Source organism: Equus asinus, chromosome 3 (assembly GCF_041296235.1).
Source record: "Equus asinus isolate D_3611 breed Donkey chromosome 3, EquAss-T2T_v2, whole genome shotgun sequence".
NCBI classification, from domain to species: domain Eukaryota; kingdom Metazoa; phylum Chordata; class Mammalia; order Perissodactyla; family Equidae; genus Equus; species Equus asinus.
In genome coordinates this window covers 159,914,839-159,937,493 of record NC_091792.1, presented here as the reverse complement: position 1 = coordinate 159,937,493, position 22,655 = coordinate 159,914,839, and the positions used below count along the sequence as shown (strand labels likewise).

At 38.2% G+C, this 22,655-nt stretch overlaps 1 protein-coding gene across 20 annotated transcripts in view; it reads left to right on the top strand.

Annotated features, from left to right (window-relative positions):
* ADD1 (adducin 1) overlaps positions 1 to 22,655 on the top strand; it is an 88,137-nt gene that overhangs the window by 39,733 nt on the left and 25,749 nt on the right. For 17 of the 20 annotated variants that reach the window (XM_070506351.1, XM_070506358.1, XM_044767928.2 and 14 more), the window contains 3 exons: positions 358 to 572; positions 4,709 to 4,871; positions 15,031 to 15,182. In XM_070506351.1, the coding sequence (XP_070362452.1) occupies positions 378 to 572; positions 4,709 to 4,871; positions 15,031 to 15,182 (510 nt within the window). In that variant the 5' untranslated portion in view covers positions 358 to 377. Of the gene's footprint in view, positions 1 to 80; positions 239 to 357; positions 573 to 4,708; positions 4,872 to 15,030; positions 15,183 to 22,655 lie in introns of those variants that run through there. The other 3 variants (XM_070506348.1, XM_070506345.1, XM_070506356.1) reach the window with 3 other exon arrangements.

Genomic DNA, 22,655 nt, shown 5'->3' with positions numbered 1-22,655 from the left:
ATCTTGTCTGTGTGGGACAATATCGTGACTAAACTATCGTGTGGTCAAAATTTTAATATCTTGTTCTTTTTCTGTTTGTCAGAGGACATAATAGCTTTGTTAGATTGTTCTCCTGTTGTCTGCTGAAGAACAATGACAAGGACAAAAAATGCCATTGGTTAGTAGAAGGGTGGAGATGGCTGATCAGTCTTGTGCCTTAGAGGCCACAAAGAAGCCTCACACATCATGGCTCCAACTGGTCAGTCAGTCAGAGCGTCCTCACTCTGAAGATTGTATTTATTAGGCTGATGTGCTCATTATGAAATGCTATTGGACATTGATTCAAAAACAATACTTTCTGTTATTTTGATTCCCTAGGAACCTGCAAAGATTGTGCAATGAATGGTGATACTCGGGCCGCAGTGGTGACCTCACCACCCCCAACCACAGCCCCTCACAAAGAGAGGTACTTCGACAGAGTAGATGAGAACAATCCAGAATACTTGCGAGAGAGGAACATGGCACCAGACCTTCGCCAGGACTTCAATATGATGGAGCAAAAAAAGAGGGTGTCCATGATTCTGCAAAGTCCTGTAAGAGAAGCTGTTCCTCTGACCAAGTGTCTTCTTTCTTCCAATACTTCAGTTCTTATGCTCTGTTGTGTGTGTTATAGTTGGTTTATCTTAACACAGGAAATCAGTGCCTTGTATAAATGTGTGGCTGTTGAAAGAATTCAGTTTACTTCAGGTTACTCAGACGTAATAAATGAAAAATCTTTAGTATCATAAAGGATAGGAGGTGTTTATTTCTCCTTTTTACTCTCTCACTACTTCTCCAGAGAGCCTTTATATATTGGGACTGTTTAAAAATTACTGTTTCCTTCAAAACACCTACCTTGGTGCTGTGCACTTAGTAGGCCTTAATAGTACCTGATTATTGATTGATTTTACCTTTAGTTACGGTCAGCATTTTGAACCACAATCATGCCCAACTAAGTGTCTTCTATTTGCATCTTTAGGTAAAGTAGTGCTGTCTTCATAGTTTTCTCATGTTGATGCTGTTGCCCTTGCATGTGCTTCATTCTTTTTTTCCTTCTAATCTATTCTTGTTTTATTCCCTTAATATTTTGAGGTATCATTTGGCAGATATTCATTGAATTTTTTTGTTTTAATGTTGGTTATTTCTTATGTGCTGAAAAGGAACTGGGAATTTAGCAGTAAACAAGATATATAAGGCCTCTAACTCTAAATAGATTTTATTTGTTTGGTCGTTGTTATTATTCACGTATTATTGAGGTATGACTTACAGTACACAAATCTTACATATACAGCTTGATGAATTTTGACATGTGTAAGCACCCAGATCAAGTCTTTACATTCTAGTCGAAGGTGATAAACAGTAAACAACAAACAGAAGCACAGTGCAGGAAGCAATTGGATGATTAGATTATGACTGTGGTTAGAGCAGGCTTGTCTGAGGAAGGAAGATTTCGTCTGAACTCTGAAGGACAGGAAGGAGCCAACCAGGCAGGGATCAGGGGGAGAAACATTCCAGGTTGAGGGAGCAGCCAACATGAAATTCCTAGGATGGAGGTGAGCTTGATGGGCTTGAAGAGTTAAAAGGCAGCCATTGTGTTTTGAGCATAGGAGGTGACAGGGAGAGGTGCAGTGAGGCTGGAGAGGGAAGAGGGAACAGGTCCTGGAAGGCTGTGTAAGCTCAGATCAGGGGTTTCTTTTGCCTTCAGAGTCATTGGAGGGCCGCGGGTGAGAGTGACACAATTCCGTTTTTAAAGAGCTCATTCTGGGTTTGGTATAGAGAAAGCATCTTGAAAGAAAGCCACCTTCCAAACAAGAGGTAGTAGTGGCTTAGGCCAGAGTGGTGGTAGGGGTAGAGAGAGGTAGACTCATTTGAGTTTCATTTTGAAGGTGGGATAAATAGGACTTGCTGATGGGTGGAAAGCAAGAGATGAGAGAAAAAGCAAGAGTCAGGATAACATCTAGACTTCTGGCTTGAGCAGTGTTCCTCCATAAAAGCAACAAGAACTAAGTAAAAATCACTAAGGAATAGAGTCAAGAAATGAAACTTTCAGCACCTAGTGTGTGCCAGGCACTTGGCTCGGCAGCGGGGAGGCAAAGAGAGAGTAAAGTTCTTTCCCACAGTTGTTTAGAACACAGTAAGCAAAGAACACAAGTAATCAAAATGTTACTGACCTAGATGCAATGTGGAATCCTGGAACAGAGAAAGGATGTTAGTGGAAAGATTGGTAAAGTCTGGGGTTTGCTTAACAATAATGTACCCAGAGTTGGTTTCTTGGTTTTAGGAACATGGATAGTTCAGTCTCAGTAAGGTGTGGGAAGGCCCACTCTGTGGACACGGATTCTGAAAGTTGGGTAGATGCGAGAGGGAACTTGTGAAAGTTTTCTCCAAACTGATTCTCTGTTTTCAGCGAAATAGAAGGTGGAATCATCTTCTGAGAATGGGTACCAGGGGATAGTGCAAATTTGAGAAGAGAGAAGGTGTGAAAAGTGGGCGAGGGAACGAGCAAGGAAAGTTGAGATTGGTTGCTAGGTTTGGGTTTATGCAAGGGTGCATTCAGTGGTCATGAGTTCACAGTGATACAGCGCAGCCCTGTCGTCTTCCTCCTGCCGCTTTCAGCAGTGTAAGTGTAAGGGATGGAGAGTTGAATTTAACTAGGCTTGGGATTTTGCCAGATGAAATGGTAGAGAGTTGAAGGTATACGCAAGGGAACAATTATAATGTTGAACCAAGGGTCTAAGCTGGCTGAGGGAGGTCAGAACACAGGGAAGGTAAGGTGAAGAGGTGTTAGGGTCACGATAGGTTTGAAGAAAGGATGAACTGGACACCAGGAGGGGGTGTTTGGAGGGCACATGCCTGACTCTGAGATTGAAGAAGGGCATAGTTACTAGGAATGAGGAGGTCTAGGACGTGATGATGGAAATGGGAGGCCGAGGTGAGTTGGATGACAGGGTCATTGGAGGAGAGGCGGTAAGGAAGCTGAGAGGTGAGGGTGTGGATGTTGAACTATCAGGAGTTAGGACCAAGGAAGCACATAAGGTCATTAGTCAGTGACTACTGCCTGATGCCAGACTGTGGGATCCAGATGGGGAGCTCCAGGCCTCACTGGTCACTGCTGAACTCAGCTCCTTACTGCACGTACAGCTCAGCCGGAATGCTGTTGATGCAGAGGGGCCCTTGTCCTGTGGGTTTTTTCTTTTTGTGTTTTCCTTACTAAGCTTTAAGCTCCTTGGTAGCAAGAACCGTCTTTTCTATCTGTATATCCTCAGTGCCTAGAATAGTGCCTGGTACTTTTATGTACGTTGAGTTATGTATGTCTGTTGAATTGTAGTGTAGTATATGTATGTAGGACGTGTGGTAGTGTTGAGTTGAGTTGAGCTTCCCACAGATATGTATGTGGATTTGAGAACCATTGAAATAGATTGTTTGATTTTTCAGATGGAGGTCAGGGAGCTTGTTTAACTCAGCTTTTGCATCTCCTGTGCCAGCACACTCAGAGATGTTTAATAGAGGCTATCTGTATCTCTTTATATCTGTGTGTATCTACCTATATCAGCACATTCTGCATTGACAGCAAAGATGACCAAAAAAACAGGTTTTGGTGATTTATTTTATTTCTTCCTTGCAGTCAAAGCACCTATCAGCTTTTCCTTCGCTCCTTGACGACCACAGAATATGCTCTATGACATTATTTATCATGATATGGTAGATGGAGGCTCCTCAAAGCGCTCTTGATTCTTGACATTCTTTTATACCGTTGCATTAACAGTAATACATTTGTTTGTTACCTGCTTCCCTTAAGTGATAGGTATACGTAGACTGGCCCTTGGCAATATATCTTTTCAGCTCCAGCAATGAAAAACTAGAAATAGGTTTAATAACAGAGTCATCCAGAAGCCCTTGGAGTCCTTATAATCAGATGTGGATAATCATTCAGTGAGCTACATTACATATTAAATATTATTTATAATTATTTAACAAGATATTTCTTTATTGGATTGTGAAATAAAAGATTATTTTAATACAGTTTGAGGAAACTCAATTGTATTGTTTCAGTAGTGACTTTGTATTAAAATCACAATCAACCCAACGTAACCTTTTTGCCTAATTTAGGATTATTTCATAAAGGATGAACTTTTAAAAAGTAATTTCAAAAAATGTATTTTGAAAAAAATACTGAGAAGCACCAGGTAAACATGAAAATTACTAACAATTCTATCACTAAGAGAATTACAGTGAACATGTTGATATATTTACTTTTAGTCTTTTTCTATGTTTAGATGCGTATTTACTCTTACAAAAACTGGTTATATTGCTTTATAATTTCTTTCACTTAAAAACGTATGGAGTAGTTTTATGTTACTTAATTTTTTTGTGGCCTTTCATGTTGAATGCATGCGTAGAATGCCATTGTAAGGGGGTCAGTGTATTTAATCAGTCTTCTGTTTAAAATGTAGTCGGTTACTTGTTTCCCTTGTATCAGTAGTGCTGGAATGAGCATACTTATGAATAAATCTTTGAGCACATCCTTGATTATTTCTTTAGAAAATATTCCTAGGAATTGAATTTTCAAATTTTTAAGCTTTTATATTATTAAATTACTTTCCAGAAAGGATGTACCAATTTCTGCTCCACGTAGCAATGTCCAGTTACCTTTAAATGATGTCTCACCGTTTTGTATGCCTTTTATTAGGCTTTCTGTGAAGAATTGGAATCAATGATACAGGAACAATTTAAGAAGGGGAAGAATCCCACAGGCCTCTTGGCGTTACAGCAGATTGCAGATTTTATGACCACGAATGTACCAAATGTCTACCCAGCAGCTCCACAAGGCGGAATGGCTGCCTTAAACATGAGTGAGTAATTCCTGACTCTGTATACGTGCTCGATCATTTTCCAGGTAAAATTTCGGGACACTTTCTCATCTGAACTAGATGGGCACACGCTATGTAATACGTAGGATTGAGTTCTGAAAATTAATGTGTTACTTATAGTAAAAGATAGGCTGTAAGCCTGGAAATGTCTTGAACCTAGAGGACTCCTCTTTTTTTTAGGATTTTATTTTTTTCCTTTTTCTCCCCAAAGCCCCCCAGTACATAGTTGTATGTTCTTCCTTGTGGGTCCTTCTAGTTGTGGCATGTGGGACACTGCCTCAGCGTGGTTTGATGAGCAGTGCCACGTCTGTGCCCAGGATTTGAACCAAGGAAACACTAGGCTGCCTGCAGCGGAGTGCGCGAACTTAACCACTCAGCCACGGGGCCAGCCCCAGAGGACTCCTTTTTTATGAGCCAGTGGGACTGTTATTTCTTAGGCAGATGACTTCTCATGTGGCTTCTCAGACCCTTTGTGAATTAAAATAAACTAATCAGAAATAATGCTTGTGAAGCAGCAATTCATTTCAGCCAGACTAACATTTTTTATCCACCATTCCTCATTGCTGCTTGCAAATGAGTGAGAAACAGAAATTCCAGAAGAAAGCCAGAGAAACAATGTTGGATGAGTGAATGTGAGCAAAGAACAGTTAGCTGTGCAAAGGTGGAGCCTTGCCATAGTTATTGAATTTGTGTGCCTTAACATGACAAGGTGGAGCCCAGAGTAAGTTGAGCATCAACCAGTTTCACCTACTGTGTATGGTGCCCTGGATCCATCTCTGATAGTTCTAGTTGGATAGTCAGCCTTTGAGTGACCAACATAAGGTATTGGTTTCTGTTAGATCACCTAGCATTTGCTGTTTACTTATCTGTTCCATGGGATTCTTAGAAGTTGATGGACATTCACCGAGTGATATATCATTAATGCTAGAGAGTATTAAGAATCACATTAAATTTACTAGCTCAAACCTCCATCCTGAAGTCAAATGGTAGTCAGTAAGATTTTCATATGAATTCTTAATGGATTCCAGTGATCTTTCATATAAATTAGATGATAAAAGAATAATGTAATGTATTTACTTGCATATTATCTTCTAATCAGAGATAGAGGAAATTTTATTTCAATAATGCCACACTGAAAAAGAAAGGAAGAAAGAAAGAAATCTAATTACAGTCATGAGTCAGTCAATGACAGGGATCTATTCTGAGAACTGTATTGTTAGGAGATTTCATCATTGTGTGGACATCATAGGGTGTATTTACATAAACCTAGGTGGTATAGCCTACTACACACCTAGGCTATATGGTCCTAATCCTATGGGACCCCCATCGTATATGTAGTTCATTGTTGACCAAAATATCATTATATGACACATGACTGTAGTTTTAATTGTATCTAACTGTTTGTTTTTTAAAAATAAAAATTTGGGGGCTGGCCTGGTGGCGCAGTGGTGAAGTTTGCATGTTCTGCTTTGGTGGCCCAGGGTTCGCCAGTTTGGATCCCAGGTGTGGATGTGGCACCACTTGGCAAGCCATGCTGTGGTAGGCGTCCTGCATGTGAAGTAGAGGAAGGTGGGCACAGACGTTAGCTCAGGGCCAGTCTTCCTCAGCAAAAAGAGGAAGATTGGTAGCACATGTTAGCTCAGGGCTAATCTTCCTTGAAAAAAAAAAAGAAAGAAAAAATATAAAAACTTAAAACATATCTTAAACTTTGTTGTAAAATATAGTGTGTATAGATGGCATAGAACAAATGATATATAACTTATGAATGATTTTAAGGTGAACACCTTTATAACCACCAACCAGGTCAGAAATAAAGGTTTATCAGCTACTGGCCCTATCGCCATCACTCTCTGAAAAGGAACTACCATCTTGATTTGGATGGTAATCACTGCCTGGCTTTTCTTTATGGTTTTATCACCCAAATGGTCATCCTAAATACTATGGTTTAGGGACCAGCCTGGTGGCATAGTGATTAAGTTCATGGGCTCTGCTTTGGCAGCCTGGGGTTCACAGGTTCGGATCCCAGGTGTGGACCTACACACCACTCATCAAGCCATGCTGTGGTGGCCTCCCACATACAAAAAAATAGAGAGGAAGATTGGCACAGATGTTAGCTCAGGGCCAATCTTCCTTGCCAAAAAAACAAAAAAACGAAAAAAAACCAACCCCACTATGGTTTAGTTTTTGTTTATTTTTACTTAATGTCCCTTAAGCCTTTTTTTTTTTTTAAGATTGGCACTTTTGCTAACATCTGTTGCCAGTCTTTTTTTTTCTTCTTCTTCTCCCCAAAGCCCCCTGGTACATAGTTGTATATTGTAGTTGTGAGCACTTCTGGTTTTGCTATGTGGGACGCCCCCTCAACGTGACCCGAAGAACCGCGCCCAGGATCTGAACCAGTGAAACCCCGGGCCTCCAAAGTGGAGTGCATGAACCCATCCACTGAGTCTCGGGACCAGCCCCCCTTAAGCCTTTTTAAAGCTACAAGTTACCTCTTCATCTCTCTTTTTTTCTCCTTACACTTTAAGTTTAAAGAAAATGAGTGTTGACCTGTAGAGTTTGCCACAGTCTGAATTTTGTGGCTTCCACCTCCATGGTGCTGCTACCATGTTCTTTTCTATTCTGTATTTACAGTAAATTAGTAGTTGGATCTAGAAACTTGACCATGTTTGGATTCAGTTTTTTGGTAATCCGTACTTTCTAGGTGTTCTATTCATAGGCACGTAAGTCTGATTGTTTCTTTTTGTGTTGTTAGCAGCCATCAATGCTCAATGCTTAGACCCATTAATTTAATAAAGCTTCTTAGTTGGTGATATTTTAATTCTATCATTCCTTTTCTATATTTATTAGTTAGACTATTTCTTTAAAGAGAAACTTCCCTAGGAAAGGGGGCTCTGGCAAGGGGGTTGCCCCTTCCCCCTCACTCAATGCCTATTCGTGGGGGACCTGACACTAAACGATTCCTAGTTGACCTGCTTCTGGGTCAGGGTTTCTTGTGCAGCAGAGCAGCTTCCTTGCTAAGATCTATTGAAAGTCAGCCCTTGACACACACAAAAAAAGAAACTTCCCCTCAACTCTTTTTTATCTTTTTTTAAAGATTGGCACCTGAGCTAACATTTGTTGCCAATCTTTTTTTTTTCTTCTTCTCCCCAAAGCCCCCCAGTACATAGCTGTATATTCTAGTTGTAGGTCCTTCTGGCTCTGCTATGTGGGATGCTGCCTTTGCGTGGCTTGAGGAGTGATCCTAGTCTGCACCCAGGATCCGGACTGGTGAAACCTTGGGCCGCCAAAGTGGAGCACACGAACCTAACCACTCGGGCACGGGGCTGGCCCCTCACCTCAACTCTTTTTGGTTACTCAGTGGTACAGGTTGTATAGGAAAGGTCACCCTTTCAAACTAAGAAGTTGATTTCCTGTCATCCTTCTAAAGTGACCAATTATTATTATTATTATTTGATACTATTTTGAACTCGTAGATTTAAATATATTTAATATGTTTCCAAACATTGCAGCTGTCCTTTTTGATACTCACATTGTCCCATCTTTGATCAGTGGGATCCTCTCCAAGTTGCCCCTGAACCTAGTAGTCTTTGACAGCTTCCAAGCCATCTCCCATGAGGAGATGTTGTTCCAGGCTCATCTTGTACATCTCCTGCCCCAGATCTGGAATCAGCCATTTCTCTGAGAAACCTTTATTTTTTTTGTGGGAGATAGAATTTTACCCTGAGTGCTAGAGATGCTTATTGCTACTGAGTCATTTTTTCTAGGCCTTTTTAGTGTACAGAACTAGGAAATATATATTAACTCTTGAATTATATATTATATTGATATATTGGAATTATAAGTATAATTATAAGTATATTGGAATTATACTCATAATTCCAATTAAAATTCAGTTCTAAGGGGTTTTTATTTAACATCTTCTTTCTAACATTTGTTCTCCTTCCTTGCATGACAAGAATTTTGGTTCTTGAGGACACTAGAAATAACAAAACTTGAATATTGCATAATTACTCATTTGCTTTTTCCCCACATATCACACATTACCAGTACTATACCAACAATATGTTCTCTCTTCATGTTTTAAAATATACTCTATGTTGTCAGAGCATATGACCATTACATATCATGATCTCCTCTTTATAATGTTCATTTAGTGTTATAATTAATAGCTTAATTCTGTAATAAATATATATTTAATGCTCACCACCAGTCCTTCTATCAATGTCTCCCTAGTCATTTTGGTTGTCTGAAGTTCCTTCTATAGTAGACTTCCCAGAAAACACTTATGGAAATGATCACCTCTGATTTCCTGCATGCTGTGGCCTTCATACCTCAGTGTTAATTTGGTTTGGTTAGTTTGGGTATAAAATCCTTGGCTCACATTTTCCTATTTTATGTTTTTAAATACATAATTCATTTTCTTCTGGCCTGAAGTATTGCTATTAAAATTTGAAGGGAATCTTTCCGTATAAGTGACTTGGTCTGTTTTCCTGGATGCTCAAATTATTTTTAGTTTTTCTTTAGAGTCTAGCAATTTTACCAGAATATATCTTAGTGTTGGTCATTCTGGGTTAATTTTCTCAGATATTATTCCCTTCCAAATCTTTTTTATTTTAGCAATATTTTCTTGAGTTGGTTTTTAGTATTTATTCTATTCCCTTGCTTTTGTTTCCTTCTTCAGGGATTCCTATTATATGGATGTTGGATTTTCTCTGTCTTTCTTCTTTAACTTTTTTGTCACTTTTTCTCAAATCCTTTTTATTACTTACTTCAATTTTTTATGATTTAGAAAAATTTTCTTCCTTTTCAGACTTTCTTTCCTTCTACTTTTAGTGTAGTATTTATTTTTAAAATTATTTGTTTATATCTAGTTCCGTCTATGTTCTAACCCTCATTTCTGAATTTTTCTAATTATATTAAATGTTTTTTCATATCTATTATTATTTTCTTAATGCCTTTCTTTACCTTGTTATAAAATAATAGATTATAGTGTTCATCTGTTTTGCAGATGTCTTTCTTGTGTGCTTTCATTATTTGTAGGGATTTGATTCTGCTCTTTCTTCTCGTAATAGTTTTTGTATAGTATTTGATCACGATATTTTTCTGTTCATTTTTACATGAAAGTAGTTTTCCTAAAGGAGTCTGGTTCAGGAGCTCCCCTCTTCTGTTGCTTTTGTGAAGTGCTAAAAATATGGCAGCTTGGGGGCCGGCCCTGTCGCCGATTGGTTGATAAGTTCATGTGCTTTGGCGGCCTGGGGTTTCGCGGGTTTGGATCCTGGGTGCAGACATCGTACCACTCATTAAGCCATGCTGAGGCGGCATCCCACATGCCACAACTAGAAGGACCCACAACTAAAAATACACAACTATGTACCAGGGGGGCTTTGGGGAGAAAAAGAAAAAATAAAAAAATAAAAACATGGCAGCTTATTTAAGTGAATTGGGTCCTGCTCCCCTTCCTTGCTTTTATCTGGGCCTTTTTCTTTCTTTTCTTGATGATCCTCTGCTACTTTGTTTGGGTTCTAATTTCCATAAATTTCTTAGTATGAGACTTTGTCCTGAAAGACAGTTTTGGATGGTTAGTTTGGAGAATTTTTAAGGAGTAAAGTGTGCAGTACTCTTGGTTTCAGCTGCTCTTCTCAAACTGGCCCTCTGAGCTTTCTAGTGAGTTCTTACTGATTCTTTTGGGAGTGTCAAGTGTGACAAAAGGTCCGTGGCTTACTTCTACTTCCTTGTCCACAGATGCTGATATCATGGACTCTGTCTATGTCAACGCCAGCTAATTCTATTTTCAGTTTCAGGCTTGACCTTGTTAACTTAGTTTTGTTGTAGATATCATCCTTGGGTTTTCAGTTTTGCTATCCTAGTTGCGCTAGTTAATTTTTTTGCACAGGGTTGAGAGAGATTTAGGAAAATTCAAAAACTATACTGCCACTGCCAACGTCTTCTGAAAATCTTCTAAAAAGCAATTTTTAGGGGCCAGCCCAGTGGCACAGCAGTTAAGTGTGCACGTCCCGCTTAAGTGACCCGGGGTTTGCTGGTTCAGATCCCGGGTGCGGACATGGCACCGCTTGGCATGCCATGCTGTGGTAGGCGTCCCACATATAAAGTAGAGGAAGATGGGCACATATGTTAGCTCAGGGCCAGTCTTCCTCAGCAAAAAGAGGAGGATTGGCAGCAGTTAGCTCAGGGCTAATCTTCCTCAAAAAAAAAAAAAAAAATTTTTTTTAAATTAAGACCTAAAGTAGAAGATTGGCCCATGTTGAATCAAGATGGTAAACATGTGGTTGGTTGTATTGTTCTGTGTACTTTTCTTTATGATTGAGATAATTCATAATTAAAAAGAAAAGAATCAAATCTAACAATATATAACACTGATAATTATGTCATGACCAAATAGGGTCATACAATCAAGTACTTTTTTTTCTTCCTTTCTAGTGTGTATGTTTTTTTTAATTTGTTTTCCCTTTTCTTGCCTTATTGCACTGGTTAGAATCCTGAGTACAGTATTCAGTAAGAGTGCCAGAGTATACATCCTTGTGTTGTTCCTGATTTTAGGAAAAAAACATTGTCTTTCTTCATTATGTTTGATATTAATGATAGGTTTTTTTGTAGATGCCCCTTATCAAGTTGAGGACTTCCCTTCTATTCCTAATTTGATGAGAGCTTTTATCCTGAATGGATGTTGAGTTTTTGAAATGCTTTCTCTGCATCTGTTAAAATGATACCATGGTTCTTCTGTTTTGGTTTGGTGTTGTGAATTATATTGATTGGTTTTTTAATGTTGAACCAACCTTGCATTCCTGAGATGGTAACTGCCCCCAGTCATGATGTGTTATTCTTTTTGTATATTGCTGGATTATTTGCTAAAATATTAAATATTTTTTAGTCTGTGTTCATGAGAGATCCTGTTTTGTTTTTTTCTTGTAACATCAGGTAATGTAATGTTTTTGTGTGGTTTTGGTATCAAGGTGATGCTGGGCCTAATAGAATGAGTTGGAAAGTGTTCTGGAAGAGTTTCTGTAGAATTGGTATTATTTCTTCCTTAAATGTCTGATAGAATTCACAGTGAATCATCTGGGCTTGGAGTTTTCTTATTTATTTTTTTTATTGAGTTATTGATAGGTTACAATCTTGTGAAATTTCAGTTGTACATTAATGTTTGTCAGTCATGTTGTAGGTGCACCACTTCACCCTTTGTGCCCACCCCCCACCCTACCTTTCCCCTGGTATCCACTAAACTGTTCTTGGTCCATAGTTTTAAATTCCTCATATGAGTGGAGTCATACACAGATTATCTTTCTCTCGCTGGCTTATTTCACTTAACATAATTCTCTCAAGGTCCATCCGTGTTTTTGCAAATGGAATGATTTTGTTCTGTTTTGCAGCTGAGTAGTATTCCATTGTATATATGTACCACATCTTCTTTATCATTCGTCTGTTGATGGGCACTTAGGTTGCTTCCACGTCTTGGCTATTGTAAACAGTGCTGCAATAAACATTGGGATGCACAGGACTTTTGGGATTGCTGACTTCAGGCTCTTTGGATAAATACCCAGTAGTGGGATGGCTGGATCGTATGGTAGTTCTATTTTTAGTTTTTTGAGGAATCTCCATACTGTTTTCCATAGTGGCTGCACCAGTTTGCATTCCCACCAGCAGTATATGAGGGTTCCTTTTTCTCCACAACCTCTCCAACATTTGTTGCTATTAGTTTTAGATATTTTTGTCATTCTAACGGGTGTAAGGTGATATCTTAGTGTAGTTTTGATTTGCATTTCCTGATGATCAGCGATGATGAGCATCTTTTCATGTGCCTATTGGCCATCAGTATATCTTCTTTGGAGAAATGCCTGTTCATGTCTCTAGCCCATTTTTTGATTGGGTTGTTTGATGTTTTGTGGTTGAGTTGCGAGAGTTCTTTATATATTAAGGATATTAAGCCTTTGTCAGATATATGACTTGCAAATATTTTTTCCCAGTTAGTGGGTTGTTTTTTTGTTTCAATCCTGTTTTCATTTGCCTTGAAGAAGCTCTTTAATCTGAGGAGGTCCCATTTGTTTATTCTTTCTATTGTTTCCCTTCTCTGAGAAGGCATGGTGTCCGAAAAGATCCTTTTAATACTGATGTCAAAGAGTGTACTGCCTGCGTTTTCTTCCAGAAGCCTTATGGTTTCAGGTCTCACCTTTAGGTCTTTAATCCATTTTGAGTTTATTTTGGTGAATGGTGAAAAAGAATGGTCAATTTTCATTCTTTTACATGTGGCTTTCCAGTTTTCCCAGCACCATTTGTTGAAAAGACTTTCTTTTTTCCATTGTATACCCTCAGCTCCTTTGTCAAAAATAAGCTGTCCATAGATGTGTGGTTTTATTTCTGGGCTTTCAATTCTGTTCCATTGATCTGTGCGCCTGTTTTTGTACCAGTACCATGCTGTTTTGATTACTGTAGCTTTGTAGTATGTTTTGAAGTCAGGGATTGTGATGCCTCCCGTTTTGTTCTTTTTTCTCAGGATTGCTTTAGAAATTCGGGGTCTTTTGTTGCCCCATATGAATTTTAGGATTCTTTGTTCTAATTCTGTAAAGAATGTCATTGGGATTCTGATTGGGATGGCGTTGAATCTGTAGATTGCTTTAGGTAGAATGGACATTTTAACTATGTTTATTCTTCCAATCCATGTACATGGAATGTCTTTCCATCTCCTTATGTCGTCATCCAATTCTCTCAGAAAGGCCTTGTAATTTTCATTATATATGTCCTTCACTTCCTTAGTTAAATTTACCCCAAGGTATTTTATTCTTTTTGTTGCACTTGTGAATGGTATTGTATTCTTGAGTTCTTTTTCTGTTGGTTCATTACTGGAGTATAGAAATGCTACTGATTTATGCAAATTGATTTTATACCCTGCAACTTTGCTGTAGTTGTTGATTGCTTCTAACAGTTTTCCAGTGGATTCTTTGGGGCTTTCTATATGTAAGATCATGTCGTCTGCAAACAGCAAGAGTTTCACTTCTTCCCTCCCTATTTGGATTCCTTTTATTCCTTTTTCTTGCCTGATTGCTCTGGCCAGGACCTCCAGTACTATGTTAAATAAGAGTGGTGATAGAGGGCATCCTTGTCTCGTTCCTGTTTTCAGGGGGATGGGGTTCAGTTTTTGCCCATTGAGTATGATGTTGGCTATGGGTTTGTCATATATGGCCTTTATTATGTTGAGGTAGTTTCCTTCTATGCCCATTTTGTTCAGAGTTTTTATCATAAATGGCTGTTGGATCTTGTTAAATGCCTTCTCTGCATCCATTGAGATGATCATGTGGTTTTTATTCCTCAGTTTGTTGATGTGGTGTATCACGTTGATTGATTTGCGGATGTTGAACCATCCCTGTGTCCCTGGTATGAATGGAGTTTTCTTTATGGGAATTATTTTAGCTGCAAATTCAGCGTAGTGGAAATAGGGCTATTCAGGATATCTATTTCTTCTGGAGTGAGCTTTGGTAGCTTGTGTCTTTTGAGAAATTTGTTTCATTTAAGTTAAAAAATTGGCTGACATAATTGTTCATATTATCTCTTTATTATCCTTTTAATATCTGTAGAATATGTTTTGATGTTCCCTCTTCTTCATACTGGTAATTTCTATCTTCACTATTTTGTTAATGAGTCTGACTAGAGGTGTATTTTATTTTGTTTCATTTTTCATTTTATTTTTAACCTCAAGATTAAATCAGTTTTTCTCTATGATATTTCTGTTTGATTGATATCTGCTTTTATCTTTATTATTCCTTTTCTCTTCTTATTTTTGGATTTAATTTGCTCTTTTTCTAGTTTCATAAGGTAGAAACCTAGATCATTTTTTTAAAGAACCATTCTTCTTTTCTAAGGTTTCTGTTTAAATTTCTAGTATATCTGTTAAATTTGCTTCTAAGTATTGTTTTACTGCATCCCGCAAATTTCTCTACCTTTTTGTTATTGGTTGTAACTTAATTGTATTAATGTTGGTGAACGTGGTCTTTATGAAATAGTCTTTGGAGTTTTCGAGACTTACTTTATGGCCTAGTGTAGAAGATTAGTATCTCAGAACTGTTACTGTTTGATTTACATTTGATAAGAAATATTAAATCTTTGTGAGTTTTATTTTTCTTTATTTCAGGTCTTGGTATGGTGACTCCTGTGAATGACCTTAGAGGATCTGATTCGATTGCCTATGACAAAGGGGAGAAATTATTGCGGTGTAAATTGGCAGCATTTTACAGACTAGCAGATCTCTTTGGGTGGTCTCAGCTTATCTACAATCATATCACAGTGAGTATGAAATGAGTTAGTAACTGAATGATAAATGGAATGTTACATTAGTTGTAACAGAGGTGGTGTTTGGCACCACCTCTCCATTTAGAAGAGGGAAGCTGGCTGAACTGAAGTCAATCTTGAAACACCTTCCTTCTGATTCCTGAGTGCAAAGTGTAATAATCTGCGAATTAGTCAGTTTGAATTAAAAATTATGAGAACAGTAGTTACTTAAAACTCCTTTCTCGCATACTAACTTAGTAAGTGAGTACTTACAAATTATAGGCAGTTCCTAAATTTTTTTATGCCTGAAAACGTAAGAATGAGGATGTTTTCTTTCCTACTGTGACCAAAGCCTTCTGTTTCCCGTACTTATTTCTTAACAGTGTCAGGACCTCTATTTTCTTCAATTCATTCTTGCAGTAAATATTTACTGGGTGTCTGCTGTAAATATTTATTGCTCTGTACCAAGCATTGTTCTAACTTTGGGGCTATATCAGTGAATGTGACAAGTCCTGCCTTTGTGGATCTTCCCGTCTACATCCAAATCTATCAGCCCATATTCACTCCCTATTTTGTCCAGCTTGCATCTCATGGTCCATCATTTCAGTAGCACTCTTTGCCAATACTGTACTGGCTCTCTGTGCTCTGAGCAGCCATATCCTGCCACAAAGCCTCACAACAGAGCTCATTGGCTTTCTCCATAGATTTACAGCCCCAGTCGTAAATGGACCTACAGCACTGCCTGGCAACTTTAAGATGTCTCTCTTACAAGCTCACTAAGATTTCTCTTCTGTCTCTACTATCTTTGAAACTCCTGATCTCCTCCCAGCAAATGACCACATCTTGTCACAGAGAAAATGGGAACTCCTTACTGATGTTTGTACCCATTCTATGCTCCTGACCACCTATTACAAATGTCCTGCCTCCTATCTACGGCCAAACTTTGTTTGCTGGCTTGGAATTCCGTACCCTCCTGTCTTCTTAGATTCCTAATGCATTGTCAGGTTTCTTTTTTTCTTTGCTCTTTTGTAGAGATAACCTCTTTCTTTGAACTGCTTCCTTCCTTTGACTTTTAAACTTGTTCCAATCTATTTTTTCATTTAATTTCTTTCATTGGATATTTTAAAGTATTAGTACAGTGCCTGCTTATAGTATAAATCTTACACATCTAAAGAGGAAGTCATAATCCTGCCAATACTCTTACCTCCCTTGAGGCAACTAGTGTTAATAGCCATTTAAATTGTTTACCCTTTTCTCCATATTGAGCGCACACACGTAGGTGTTTTTCACATGTGGACTCCTAGTCCGTGCTGCTTAGTTCAGCTCCATTCTGGACTCCAGGGCAAGTTAAACCTCTGAGGTAGTGATCTGGAGCCCATCTTTGTGACAAGAGCACTGTGCTTCTGGGATGTGATACGGATCTTTGCCAGAGATGCCGAGTTACCCTCCCCTCTGTCTCTCTCCGCACTGCTGCTAAAGTGAACTTTTCAAACTGTCAGCCTGACGGTGTCATATCCACACTGTCATGCTTGTAGAATGTTACTCCCCCTGCCCCAGCACGCCTGCCCTATTTTCCTCATAGCAGTTACTGTCACCCACACTATGCATTTACTTGTTTGTTGTCCATGTCTGCTCCATGAAGGGAGCCTCTGCTATGTTTCCTGCTCTGTCCCCCGACCAGGAACAGTGGTAGGCACACTGTGAAATCCCCAGCTGAACTGAAATTCTCCCTTGGTAAAATTATTGAACAACAACTCCTTTTGCTATTTGATCAGTGAGTCCAATTAGCCTACCACAAATACCAGCTCTCTTCTTTGTGCCTGCATGAAAATTGCTGGCATCTGTGGCTAATTATACTTGACAGGATGCTCTGTGTAGAGATTTAATGCTAAATGGTTGCCTACAAATTAGTTCCATGAAAATGTTACAGTTTTAATAGGAAATGTAATCCTTGGCTTTAATAATAGCTTCACATTCTTTGGGGGTTTTGAAATGCTGTTTACTGTTAGTCCTATTACGAATGTTATTTAAATAAGTTTGAATTGCTTAAATTGCTTGGGTTTTTTTTTCCCCTTTAATTATTTAGGACTTAGCAGAATTAAAACTTTAGTTAAGCGTTTACTCTTCTGCAAGTGATTTGGGACTTAATACTCAGTAAAAAAGAAATTCAGGTTACCAAAAATATGTCCTGTATCTTGTGAACTAGAGAATCATTGAGGAAGAAAGTTTTTGATTTGTTTTTTAACTATTTATGGCATCCACTTTTTGTTTTACAATCTAGGTGTTACCATACAAAGATGTATTAACAGTATTTATCAGCACAACCAAAAGTGCTAACAGGTCATTGTGCCCTTTATTTGAAAGCGGGCCATAGGGATTTTCTACTAAAGGAATTTAAAAGTGCTAACAGGTGTTAGAGGATTGGAGATGATTGTGTGAATTAGTTCTCTGTCTTAAGATTGCGTTGGATTTAGAGAAGCTTTAGGGGAGTGTCAAAAGACAGGGTGGGCCAGTTGGCACATGAGCTGGGCTTCCTCTCTTGGTGGCACTTAGCTGATGGTGGGGCCTTTCTATCCCTAAATGCCTCTTGGTGTCAGTGGAGTGCTAGGTTCAGCTCCATTCTGGAGTCTAGGGATGTTAAACCGCTGAGGTGGTGGTCTGGAGCCAACCTTTGTGACCAGTGCACAGTGCTTCTGGGGATGTGATATGGATCTTTGCCAGAGATGCTGAGTTGGATGCATTTGGTTTTCAGTGAGTGACCTTAAGATCTGTGATGTTAGCATTCATTCCTTTTACACAGAGAAGGGGCGTTAGATGTGTGGGAAGACACACAGTGAGACCAGCACTAGTCCGTTGGGGACTAAAACACTGACTTCGAAGTGTCCTTCTCTTTTCACTTTCACTTTTTCACTTTAGCACTTTCTCCTTTTTACTTCAGACCAGAAAATCATATATTTTAAGCTTTTTCCATTAAAATATGTAGATCTGTTAAGCTCACTCTTGGAAATATATGTTAAGGAAATAAGTCAAAGGCGAAAACATGATGTACAAATATATTTATTATAGTGTTATCTATAATAATGAAAAATTTTAAGTCTAAATATCCTGCAGTAGGTGGGAAATATCCCAGTTATTCAACATTAATTTGAGGGAATGTATACACTATGAAAAACAATTATAAAGACCATGTGAAAAAATAAAAAATGAAAAATTATTATAAAAGAGAAAATATAAAGTATATACTGTTTACAGCTGAATGAATTTTATATATATATAGACAAAGAAAAAGATGATTAGAATGGCTGTGTAGTATTTTTTTTTTTTTGAGGAAGATTAGCCCCGATCTAACTACTGCCAATCCTCCTCTTTTTGCTGAGGAAGACTGGCCCTGAGCTAACATCCATGCCCATCTTTCTCTACTTTATACGTGGGACACCTACCACAGCATGGCTTTTTTGCCATGTGGTGCCGTGTCCACACCTGGGATCCGAACCGGCGAGCCCTGGCCACTGAGAAGGGGAATGTGCGCCCTTAACTGCTGTGCCGCTGGGCCGGCCCCTGGAGTATTGTTTAATGTGGAACCTGATAGCATGCTTCTAAAATTTATATGGAAGAAAAAAGACCAAGAATAGCTAAGACATTCCCAAAGAACTAGGTGAGAAGATTTTTTTTTAAAACCACATATCAAACTTATAAAGTGATATTAATTAAAATAGTGTGCTTTGGGCAAAGGAAGAGACAAATAGGCCTATGGGACAGAACAGAGAGGCCAGAACCAGATCTCACACATTGAAATCAGATATACAAAAGAGTTGGCATTGCAGATCAGCAGGGGAAGGATGGACTAGACAGTAATTGGTGCTGGCACAACTAGATTGAAAAATCAGAATTGAAAGATTGTATTGGATTCCTGCCTTATACTATGTATACTCATAAAAGCAATTCCAATGAATTAAGGATTAAGTGTGAAAGGTAGTGCTTTAAAAACTTTAGGATCAATGTAGGCGAAAATCATTGAACCTCTGATCTAAGGAAAGATGTCTTAAGACACAAAAGCGTCTATCATAAAAGAAAAGATGGATACGTTTGACAACATTAAAATGAACAAATTTCTCATCTTTAAAAGGCACTGTAAAGAGAGTGGAAATAAAAGGTAGAATCAGGAAGAGTTTGCCTCACACATAGCCAACAAAAAATTAATATCCATTAATTTAATAAATTAAAATTAATAGATAAAGATAAATAATAAAATTAGTTATTTTATTATTAATTAATAGATAAAGAACTATCAATAAGAAAAGGAGAAACTAATATAAAATGGACAAAAGACAAGGAAAGAATTTCACAGAAGGAGAAATAAGAATGGCTCAAAAAAATATGAAAAATTGCTCAACTCATTTGTAACCAGGAAATTATAAATTAAAACCACAGTGGAATATACCACTTCGCTGACATTAGACTTTAATTTTTTTAAAAAGATGGTTGTAGAAGCACATAACTATCATACACTACAAACAGGAGTGTACATTTATTTAGGCCCTTTTGAAAATAATTTGGTGTTACCGCCTAGTTTATTACTCTGGAGAAACTTGAACATGTACAGTGTACACTAGGAGACAGGTACAAGAATGTTCATAGCATTGTTTTTAATAGCAAAATGGAAACCATGTCCATTGATAGGAGAACGATACATAATGGATACATGGTATATTCATGCAGTGGATACTATACAGCAATGAAAATGAATAAATTATAGCCGTGTACATCATAATCTGGAGGAGAATCTCAAAAATAATGTTGAGGAAAATAGTTATTGAAAAATAAAGTATGATTCCAATTATATGAAGTTCATAAACAGATAAAAATTAAACAGTATATTGCTTAGGGATGAATATATATATAAGGTAAAACTATAAAGAAAAGGGACCGGCCCGGTGGTACAGCGGTTAAGTTCACATGTTCTGCTTCGGCGGCCTGGGGTTCGCTGGTTCAGATCTCAGGTGTGGACATGGCACTGCTTGGCAAGCCATGCTGTGGTAGGCATCGAACATATAAAGTAGAGGAAGATGGGCCCGGATGTTAGCTCAGGGCCAGTCTTCCTCGGCAAAAAAAGGAGTATTGGCAGTAGTTAGCTCAGGGCTAATGTTCCTCAAAAAAAACTATAAAGAAAAGAAAACACTTTACACATAATTCAGGATAGTGGTTACTTCTGAGATATGAGGGAAGGGAAACAGAGCTTTAGAGATATTAGGCTTACTCTATTTCTGAAGCTAGTTGAAGGGTACATGGGTGTTTGACTTATTATTATACTTGAATTGTACGTATACCCTCTAAATACTCTTTATATGTATGCTTCAAAAGAAAAAGTTTTAAAATAAGCCAAAATATCTGGCATTTAATTTTTCCTTATTTCCAACCTTATTTTTCTTCATCCTCACCAATAAATACACAAAATAATTCCTTGTTTTATGTTTTGTTTTGACCCAACTTGGGAATTGGGGCAATTGCGTAGTTTTGTTTTAGTTGGTTAAAAAGATCAGCATGCTTTTTAAAATAAAAGAACTAACTTTAGAAATAAAAAGTCTGTCTAACTCACCATTAATGGGAGAACATTTGGGGAAAGGTGGAAACCATGTGTACATTTTTGAAACAACTGAAAGAGAAGAGACACCTGGGCAGTAGGGACTCAGAGAGAATGGATATTACAGAGATGGATTTACAGAGAACAGGTTCATCGATGGTGAGGATTTACTATTGCTGCTCCTGTTGTTGCTAATAATAGTAATAGTAGGGAGACGCCATTTACTGAGAGCTTTGTTGTGACTGTGAGCCCTTTCATCCTCACTTTGTGGATAAGGAGACCAAGAGCCCAGGATCCCCAAAGCAGCCTAGCCAGTTCTTGGTAGAGCTAGGATTTTTAACTCAAGTCTTACGTGACTGTGGATCCCCATTATACTATTTGGAGGGAATCAAGTGAGTTTAGCATGAAGATGACACAGGAGATAGGATAGTGTCAGATATCTGAGAACTAAATTGTAGAAGGGAGGTAGAGCTTATTCTGTGTTGCATACTAGAAACAATGATGAAAAACTCAGGAAGACGGATTTCTCAGTGTGAGAGAAAATGTTTTAATGATCAGGTCTCTCCAGCTTCTATTTGTTCACTCCTGTACTCCAGAACCCATGACATAGTAGGCGCTCAGTGACTATTTGCTGAGTGAGGACATGGTGAGTGTTCGTATCACTACAACTGTCCAGGCAGACCCTGTGTGTGTTTCTGTTTGGGCCAGTACAGAAGAAATCATTATGCTGGTTAGGAAGTTGGGCTAAACACCTTAAGTAAGGGGTTTTCAACAAACACTAAATTCCACCTACCTGACCCTAGTTAGAATTCTTAGTTCAGTAGTAAATATGGTATTCCAACTTGATAGCTTTGAGGAGTCTTTGGAGTCTATCCCAAAATCATTATAAAAACTAGACTGAATTTTTTTTTAACTTTTTATTAAGATTATGATAGCTTACAACCTTGTGAAATTTCATTTGTACATTATTGTTAGTTGTGTTGTAGGGGCACCACTTCACCCTTTGTGCCCTCTCCCCACTGTCCCCCTCTCCCTTGGTAACCACCAATCATTTCTCTTTGTTTATAGGTTTAACTTCCACCTATGAGTGGAGTCATAGAGAGTTCGTCTTTCTCTACGTGGCTTGTTGTTGTGAATGGGACGATTTTATCCTTTTTTATGGCTGAGTAGTATTCCATTGTGTGTGTGTGTGTGTGTGTGTGTGTGTGTGTGTGTGTATGTGTATATATACTGTATCTTCTTTATCCAATCATCAGTTGATGGGCACTTAGGTTGGTTCCACGTCTTGGCTATTGTAAATAATGCTCTGATGAACATAGGGGTGCATGGGACTTTTGGGATTGCTGATTTCAAGTTCTTTGGATAGATACCCAGTAGTGGGATAGCTGGGTCATATGGTAGTTCTATTTTGAATTTTTTGAGAACTCTCCATACTGTTTTCCATAGTGGCTGCACCAGTTTGCATTCCCACCAGCAGTGTATGAGGGTTCCTTTTTCTCCACAACCTCTCCAACATTTTAGACTGAATTTTTCTTAGGGCCGGACTGTTCTGTTTTCCTGCTATATTACTAGTGTCTACCACAGATACATAGTATGTGCCAAATCTGTATTGAATGAATAATAGTGGAAAGAAAACTGTATTGTGGACAGAGCAAACAAACAAGGGGATGATGATGTGGTGGTGCAGAGACTTTGCAAAACTGATCAGCAGTAAGGAAGAGCTCTCTCTGATTTGTATTTTTTATGGTTGCGCATTATCCTGTAGGTTTTGAGATTTTAAAAAAATCCATTTTGACTTTAAAAAATAAGTTTTGGTTTTTGTTATTATTATACCCCTGAGGAGTGACACCTTTTTTCACATGATACTGGTTTGGTAACCGCCAGGTTTTTTAATAAAGTTAATTATC